Source organism: Camelina sativa, chromosome 10, assembly GCF_000633955.1.
Source record: "Camelina sativa cultivar DH55 chromosome 10, Cs, whole genome shotgun sequence".
Taxonomy (NCBI): domain Eukaryota; kingdom Viridiplantae; phylum Streptophyta; class Magnoliopsida; order Brassicales; family Brassicaceae; genus Camelina; species Camelina sativa.
This window is the reverse complement of record NC_025694.1, coordinates 8,940,581-8,950,038: the sequence shown is the minus strand read 5'-3', so window position 1 is coordinate 8,950,038 and position 9,458 is coordinate 8,940,581. Positions and strand designations below refer to the sequence as shown.

The window sequence follows — 9,458 nt, the reverse complement described above, 5'->3', positions numbered from 1 at the left end:
AAATGTGGACTAAGACTTAATTATTCTATATACATAGTAGACTGATAGACAAAACCCATATGTGCATGTACACTAAACGACATATTGACCATATAAATGATTAATATATATAATAATAACAATAAAGTACAATTGGAATATATAGATGAAATTACAACAAGAAGCATTACTTTTACTCACTTGTGTAGTTTTGTGTAATGATCATAAAGTTTGACTAGCTACTGTTTTATTTTGTTGCGTTAGGACTGGTGAACATATATATATCATGCCAAATGCCTTCGATCGGAAATAAGAGTTCTTGACCATATATAGATTGAAAAAAACAAATGAGTTCTCAAACTCTCAGTGTCATCGAAAGATAGAAAGATAGTTAAAAACCCAAATTAAAACATATACGGACATATGGTCTCTAAGACATAGCTATTAGCTTGCATTTAAATTCTAAGGTGACCAAAAAAAACTACAACGAAACCTTTAGGTCTTTTTTTTGTTTTGGACAAATAAACGAAACGTTTAGGTCAACTTTGCATATTATCGTACGAAACTACGAATGTACTTGCGATTGACTTTGAAAACCCTTTGCTCATTAATTGGAGGGTTGACCTTGGAATCGCTAAGCCAAGTATGACTATTCACCAACGAAAGACACCAAACATAAAGATACGGTCACAAAAAAATCTTAAGTTCAGTTAGTTTAAGTTTATTAATAGTATTACTTTTGATGAGTACTAAACCATGACCGGTTTATAGATGATTAACCGGTTCAGAACATCTCCCTTACGTTATTTTCCCCAACATCTTCGTAATGTCAAATTTTTGTTCTCAAATTATGAATAAAACCGTGAAGAACATGTTATTTTATTCAACCATTTGACAGATCTTGAATCAAGAGTTTGGTCTTTACACATAAGACATAGTAGCCTCGTGGCATAAAACATCAATGGAAGAATCGATAAACATAAACATCTCGTGATACGAACAAGTAAAAATCTTTCCAAAAAACGACAATAATAAACTAAAAGAAATTGCTTCTTAGCTAGCGTCTCAAAGCTCTCTTGGATCATTTGCCTATATTTACTATCTCTCTTTGTATGACATTTTGGATTGCCTTTGTTGTATTTTTGTTTTAGAATTTGGATCTTTGTGTACTCTTCCTTGTACTTAGAGTTTATGAGAACAAGTCAAGTGGTTTGACCAAAAAAAAAAAAACTAAAAACTAAAAGAAATTGCTATGAATTTACATTTTAAACCAATTTTTTTTTTTTTTTTTTTGTATTAGTGACATGTTAAATTTGGAAAATAATACATCATGCACATGTATACACCGCGCACGGACACACATATTAACCATTCAACGGTCACACCTCGGAGGCTATAAAAAGAGGTTGCTTTGCTCTCTTTGTTCTCAGAATCAAATCACTCTTCTTCTTCATCTTAAACTGTAACACAAAACACAGAGAGAGACATATAGCAGAATCCAAAGTTTCGAAATTTTCGATCAGATCATATTCTCTAATTCTCAAACGCAGTTTTAAGACAATTCTCCGAAAGGTTCCATTTTTTTTTTCCGAAGTCTCTGTTTTTTTTTTTGGGGAATAAACTTAAAAACAATGAAGAGGCTCCGAGGTTTCAAGATCGGACACAGATTCGTCAAGATCTTCAAATGGATAATCCGAAGTAGAAGAAACAAAACCGGGAAACGCCAATGCCTAACCGGAATTCTCAACCCGGTTACAAAAATTTACTCTTTAGCACGGCGGTGTCTCCGTCGTGGAGCTAATAGACTGTGCGGAGGAGGAATGAAACCGGGTCGGACTCGGTTAGGTGACGAGCAGAAGACGCCGGCAGTTCCTAAAGGACATTTAGTGGTTCACGTTGGGGAATCCGGCGACGATACGCGGCGTGTGGTGGTTCCGGTTATTTACTTTAACCATCCTCTGTTCGGAGAGTTGCTGGAGCAGGCGGAGCTTGTATACGGGTTTGATCAACCGGGTCGGATTATGATACCTTGTCGTGTATCGGATTTTGAAAAGGTTCAGATGAGGATCGCCGCATGGGATCACTCCCGACGGAAGAGAAGTTTTAAGATTCTCTAATTTTCACCTCTTTTATTTTTACCGTTTTAGCTTCTTTTTTTTTTTTTTTTTACCAAAGAGTCAAATGTCAAGTTTGTGTGAATATCAAGTTGATAGGTTATACGACCCATACAAACACAGATTTGTAATGAGATAATAATTTTTATTTTATCAGTTTGTCGTATTCAGTATAATCTAGATTTATGTTATTTGTTGTTTTGTTTATTTCATACAAGTGATTTGTATGGTACATATACATTGGTGGTACCTATCACGTATCATAAAAATCTCATATCAACATGGGTAGGTCAAGATTTATTTTTTGACATGGGGTTATCTCTAGTTATGAATCTTATGATTTTGAAAGTTATCTAACATGCTGAAAAAATCGAAGTTCGGAATAAAATGTTACTCCAAACTCCATATGTTCGTCTTGGAAAAGCATATAGGTACAATATTGTTGATGTTGGTTTTAGTTAGTAACCAGTTAAAGTTACACAAGGGAATTATTATTGATATATGGTGAATAGATTAGTCCAAGGTTCACTGTGAGGTAATAAAAAAATGTGTTTCAGATTTTGAATTTGTTACATATTTAGTAGATTTAATAAATGTACAAAACAAAATTTTAAGATTAAGTCTTAATGATTTGTATAGCTCCCTTAGTTTATTTGAAACAAACGTTTAAACTTTAAAAACTTCATACGGAGATTAACAATTAACTTTCTAAATGTGGTTATTAAATATAAATTCTTATCTTAAAGTTAAAGTCGTGTGATATTTTCAACGTCAAGCTGGAGTAGCTCAGTTGGTTAGAGCGTGTGGCTGTTAACCACAAGGTCAGAGGTTCGACCCCTCTCTCTAGCGTGTTTTTCTTTTATTTAAACCAAACAAGAACTAAAGGCAGCAAACGAACCAAACACTCCCTTTTCTTTCAAATTTTTGTGAATGAATAGACACATATTTGCTCCTAAGCATGAATTTAAGAGATCATACTTTTTTTTCATGCATCGGAATCCTTCTCCCTTTGTGGTTCTTAATTAGTTAAATACAAAAATTAGTACTCTGCCATTGAAATGTTCAGGAAAGCTGTTACAGAGCAATGACTAACCAAAGCAACTTGGTAAAAACTGAATAATTCTAATTTCTAAGAAAGTCAAAGAAGAGGCTTTAGAAACTGTATTTTAATTTCAACCAAAAAAACTGTATTTTAATTTCAACTAAAAAACTGTATTTTAATGGAGTAACTTATCAAGTAGTGATAAATTAGAAATTAAAACATAATAATTTCCTTTTGTTCCACCTGTTTGACTTTCTCATAAAGGTGCTTATCGAACCCCCGGTATGGTGGAAATAAACACCTTTTTCCATTTTGTTTTTACGATGACATACATTAATACCTTTACAACAACAATAAAAATGATACGGGTACTAAAAAAAATTATCTCGGTAATAGTTTTTATTAATTTAAAATCATAGAATAGGTGATGATACAAAGATATATGGATGTATCAGTGTAGATCACATCTATTTTTTCAATGGAGGAGGGCGGTGTGGGAAACAACAACATTTGTGATCAACTACAGGTGGAGCATGTTTAATGCATAGTGTAAAAGTAGGATCTTCCCCCGGACCTGTGCATATGGTCTTGCAATCATTATCAGTTTGGCAATGACCTTTGTAGTTACATCTCCCTGAAAACAATATAGTTAAAACAAAGAATGTAAATTAGCTCGGTTAATCTAGCATATCTGTTTCTTATAGGGTTTATTTGTTAGAGGGTTTATTTTTAACAACCAATAAACAAAGAGAAATACAATATTACCAATAGTTTGAGCAATGAATTGAGAAGAAAGAAGACAAAAAGTTAAGAGCAGAAACGCAAGTTTAAAATTTTGTGCGGACATTATTTTAGCTCCTTTTTAGTGAAGATAGCTTTTTTAATTATTTTTTTGGTTAGGTTTAGAGCACAATGATCATCTTTCTTTATATAAGGGATTAGATGGTGTGCATCCTTCTTTTTTTTATCAAATAAAGAAATACATTTTTTTTTTGTCAAACAAAGAAATATATATTTAAAGATTGAAAATTGTCTAACATATCTCAAAAAAAATCTTGCATTAGTAATAGAAGATATATTCCTTGTTATTTGAACCAAATCTATATAAAAGATTCATTAGTCTCAAATCAAATATATGATAAATCAAATAGTTACCAAAACAAAAAATATGACAAATAAAAAATGAGGTAAACATTAAAAAACTACCAAAATAGACAAAAAAGAATCATGACTGTTGACTATTTACGACATTTGGGTAAAAAAGGGGATTTAGTTTGACTTTTTTTTTCTCAGACACGAGAATCTAGACACTTTCAACACTGTTTTTCTTCGACGCCGGTGAAAGAAAATTTTGCCGGCATCAGGATATAACCCGATTTCTCTCTCTTGTTCCTTGCTTTCTCTGTTTTTTCTTCTTTCTAGTTTTATTTAAGCTTTTGATCTTTTCTAACCCCTCTAGAACCATCCCCAACCACATGCACCAAATAGCCGGTTCTATACCCAAGTAGGTCAGCGTTTGGTCAGAGTCTCACAACTCTTATACGCTACCCACCTTTTTCCCGCAGAAGGTATCCGAAGATCCAGCAACCTTCAGATCTAGGCTCTCATCTCACCAAGAAGAGATCTTAGACCAGGTATGGACGATTGTTGCAGCAGATCCTCTTAGACCATCATGTGCGTTTTGCAAGGTGGAGTCGTCGACAGCACACGACGACCATCTCATCTTGGTTTCGCCTTTGGGTACCAGTGACCTTAAGAACCATGTGTTCTCTTCCGATGCCTCCAACCTTGCTATTAACCCACACCCAGCATCCTCCCCTTCGTCGGAGATGCTCTACCCCCTGAATCAGATGTCGTTTCAACCTTGCCGCCGCTTGAACAATTCCTTTGCTTCCGACTGGAAAACTAGGTTTTCCAATAGTGGACCTTCCAATTCTCAGCCCAATAAGGCTTTCGAGCCCATTATTACAATGTGTCTCACAAGAGCTTTCTTCGTGTGTATCCAGGCTCGATGGGAACTCAATTTTTTCCCACTCTAGTCAATCTTTGTGTAGAGTTATAAAACCTTTTGTTCGAAAACTGCATTTGGTTAGTAAACTACCATTGTTGCTAGTTTGGCTAAAGATTTCTTTAGACAACCTGTTGTTAGTATCACCTAGGTATTCTGCCTTTGGAGTTAGCAGCTTGAATACAATCAGCACTATGATCCAGTCCATACGGAACTGTGGTTACCGATATGTCTTCAGGTTCCCTCCTTTAACTCGTCTGATTTCCTAAGCCCTATAAAATGTTTCTCATCAACTTTTTGAAGTTTCCACCTAAGAACCTGAAAATTAGTGGTATTATGATCCCAACTCAATGTAGTGGGGGTTACCACAACACCTTCAAGCGTTTCACTTATGAACCTAAAACCACTACCAACCCTTCACCTATCATCAATCATAACACTTAAATCTTTGGCAAAGACCTCCTTCGGGTAGACATCTTCTTTCTGAAGATGTTCTCAGCCTTAGCTTCCTCAACGCCGCTTGGTCTTCAATCCAGGACAATGACCATCTCTTCATCCATCAAAGTATTCATGGAAGAAGCATCATTATTTCTTGACCTCACAGGTTCCAAATCCCTTGCAAGGAATTGGCTCATAGCTCTTAAGTTTACAATCTCGATGACCTCTATCTCTTTATTGCAATGGCTTTCATCACTATTTTTTTTATGTATCTTAAACAATGATCTTTATGTTGTATGTTGTGTTTTATGTTAATGGAATGAAGCATATGTTTATCCAAAAAAAAACTTTTGATTATTTATTTATTTTTTTTTTTAGTTTTTTTTTTGTGTGTAAAACCCATGGCCAAATCAAACACAACACAAACCGATTTTTGTTAACCCCTTAATCGAATTCTTTTTTAAAAAATCTATCAAATCCGATCCAGCATTTATTTTAAATCAAACATTAATTTAATTAAAATTTCAAATTGGTTTGTCCATGAACCAAACCAAATCAACTTAGCCCAAATTGATTGATCGTAAACCGGACTATCAAACCGGGTTAATCAATCAATGAAGTCACTGTACTTTCACCAAGTAAATATTAAAATCCACCTTTCTCGAACCTTCCTATTGCGCATACTATTGGTTAAATCCCTTAAGCATCTTGGGAGGCTAAACACCATTTGTGTCAAATGGGTGTCCTTAATATCCGACCTGTTTAAGAACTAAACGACTTGACAAGAACAATTACTATATACTCCGTATAAATTAAATGTTGATTGAAAGTTAAATAATTTGTGCATTATTTTCTGAAATCGAAGGTTCGAATCACAAAGGATGGTGATATGGAGCTTTTTCGGTTTTTCCCTTATATACCCATAACGTCTTGAGTTCTAATACACCTTATACCGTTTTTTTTTTACAAGTGTTGAGACTTAGCACCCCAATATTTTTTTCTTCATAAAGTGTGCAGCATCAGTAATGTTTTAAGGGGGAATAATGTAAAAAGCAGGAGCCTTACTATATTTTCCTCCATTTTTGATAAACATTCAGAAGCATTGTTACACATTACCACTCTTGTTTGTTTATTAACTGAGACCTAATTTTCTGATAAATCTTGCTTAATATTAATACCATATAGTTTTTTTGAAGACTATATAGTTTAATGATGATTTTAAAATAATTTAACTAAACTAATGTTTAATTTTACCTGACATTTTTCTTTTTCTTTTTGAAAGCTAATTTTACTGGACATTTATACTTTATAGAATGCAATCTTTTTTTACTTCCTTAATAAATCACGGATTATACCTATTAATGACTTGTTTTACGATTATTGGTAACTGGTCATCTGAATCCTTCTCCCTTTGTGGTTCTTAATCAATTAAATACAAAAATTAGTACTCTGCCATTGAAATGTTCAGAAAGCTGTTACAGAGCATTGACTAAATTTGGGAAAAACTGAATGATTCTAATTTCTAAGAAAGCCAAGGAAGATGCTTTAGAAACTGTATTTTAATTTCAACAAAAAAAAACTGTATTTTAATTTTAACCAAAAAACTGTATTTTAATGGAGTAACTTATCAAGTAGTGATAAATTAAAAATTATAATCAAATTGATACAAAAATTTGTGCCTTGCCATTGAAATTCAAAGCAATAAGTAACCCAAGAAACTTAACAGAAACTTAACCATTATGAGAAAGTCAAACAGGTGGAACAATTTTTTTCTTAGTGGTGTAAATTATCAAGTAAGACTAAATCAAATATATATAACTTATAGAGCTTTTTACCAAAACTAAAATTAGGGCTTAGCTTGTACTAAAGAAAAGTTATTATTATACTTAAATGTTAGAATTATGTTTTGTTTGTTTTACAGACCAAATCCAAATCATTATTAGAAGTTTTTTCCAATTCTTTGATCTTATAACTGATTTTTTTTATGAGAAGTGCCATATGTTCTAACGTACACTTAAAAAGATTAGGCATAGTCTCCACCTCTCTTGCTCAAACAATCTTCCAAAATTAATAACCCACTAACGAACATAAGATAAGTTCGAATGGACTAATATAGAAAAAAAGGAAATTATATTTTACATTTTCCATGAAATAGAATAGCACTTTTTTCTTGTCTTGCATAAAGTTGTACAAAAGAAGTGGTTCTCACGTTTTAATACAAAAAGCCATACCCGAAATTTAGTTCCACTTCCTTGCTTTTTCAAAAATAAATTAATATATATTCTCCGACCAAATCAACAAATCAAATGTCTTACAGGAAAGTCGTACACAATTGGTCAACATTGTGAAGCCAAAACAACACGACTCATGTTAATATGTTATTTTAGTTATATCAAAATAAGTTCATGACTCTATATAAATATATGATAATGTACTTTGGAGAAGTCACATACAACACAGAAAAAAAAAGAGGAGCTAATCACTAGTCATTTAAAAACAAATAGAAAAAGATTAACCCTTTGTTTTTGCCGGCGATCATGGCTTACACAAACAAAATTAAGGCAGCGGCTGCGATTGCGACAGTGGTGCTGTTTCTAGCGGTTGCGATCGCGGATGCACAGTCTATGCCGCCAATGCCAAAGCTGAATCCTGTGTGTGCGTTGGCGGATCTCCCACACATCATCGAACTTTGCTACGTAAATTTGGATTTGAAGCCATCTGAAGAATGCTGCACTGATCTCAAATCGGCGGGCAGCACGCAAGTGACTTGTCTCTGCGACAATTTCCTTGCACATCCGTCCAACGCCAGCATCACCCAAGCCCGCTACAACCTAGTCCACGAGGCCTGTGGCGTTTTCGAGAAATATGCCTGTAAAGGTACCTACTTCAATATTCTCTCTTCTTCTTCTCTTTGGTGGTTATGATAAATTATTTTTTTAAAAGGAAAAAAAAAGAATTGTAGATTTAATCTCTGTTTTTGCATGATTTGTCATTTTTAGTATTGTTCAAAGTTCAAACTATATGTTATATTTTCAATAGAACAAAATTAAAGATATACAATCCTAACCGATGACGCATATGGTTTTTCATTTTGGTCTCAGATAGATGATTATGCATGTAATTGTATTACATATAAAACTATGCATATCAATTAGCACGCAAGTTAAGAACACGATTATCATAATTATATTAATATATGAGGTTGAGGTAGAACTCAACTACTATGTTCTCTCATAAAAGCGTAACTTTGTCAAGTACAACAAGTTGTATACATATATCAAAACTCAGTTTTATGCCATAATAGAAATTTTTACGTACATAAATATGTTAAAAGTTAATTATGGATATATATTAATTGATTTGACTTTGCGTGGTAAAGGAGGAGACGCCAACGGAGGATCAACGAACATGATTGCTGCATCAATGGGTCTATTTTGTTTGGTTGCAAGTTTCTTCCTTTAATTTATTTCAGTTTGGCCTTCCAAATTCAGTGTAATTCTGTGATATCCCGAATGTTTATAAAAGATATTCACATATGTTTTTGTTTTGTAATAATGTTATAATTTTTTGTACTACATTCACAAAATAATTCATTTATATATATATATATATATATATATATATATATATATATATATATATATATATATATATATATATATATATATATATATATATATATATATATATATATATATATATATATATATATATATATATATATATATATATATATATATATATATATATATATATATATATATATATATATATATATATATATATATATATATATATATATATATATATATATATATATATATATATATATATATATATATATATATATATATATATATATATATATATATATATA

At 32.3% G+C, this 9,458-nt stretch overlaps 2 protein-coding genes and 1 non-coding gene across 3 annotated transcripts; all 3 read left to right on the top strand.

Moving 5' to 3' along the window:
- Positions 1,353-2,331, top strand: LOC104718053 (auxin-responsive protein SAUR36-like). The gene has a single exon (XM_010435711.2). It carries the CDS (start codon positions 1,611-1,613, stop codon positions 2,094-2,096), a length of 486 nt encoding a protein of 161 aa, XP_010434013.1. The 5' UTR covers positions 1,353-1,610; the 3' UTR covers positions 2,097-2,331.
- On the top strand, positions 2,869-2,942 carry TRNAN-GUU. The gene has a single exon. It is a non-coding gene; the product is annotated as a tRNA-Asn (tRNA).
- Positions 8,021-9,156, top strand: LOC104718052. The gene is made up of 2 exons (XM_010435709.2): positions 8,021-8,458; positions 8,961-9,156. Exons 1-2 carry the CDS (start codon positions 8,119-8,121, stop codon positions 9,041-9,043), a joined length of 423 nt encoding a protein of 140 aa, XP_010434011.1. The 5' UTR covers positions 8,021-8,118; the 3' UTR covers positions 9,044-9,156.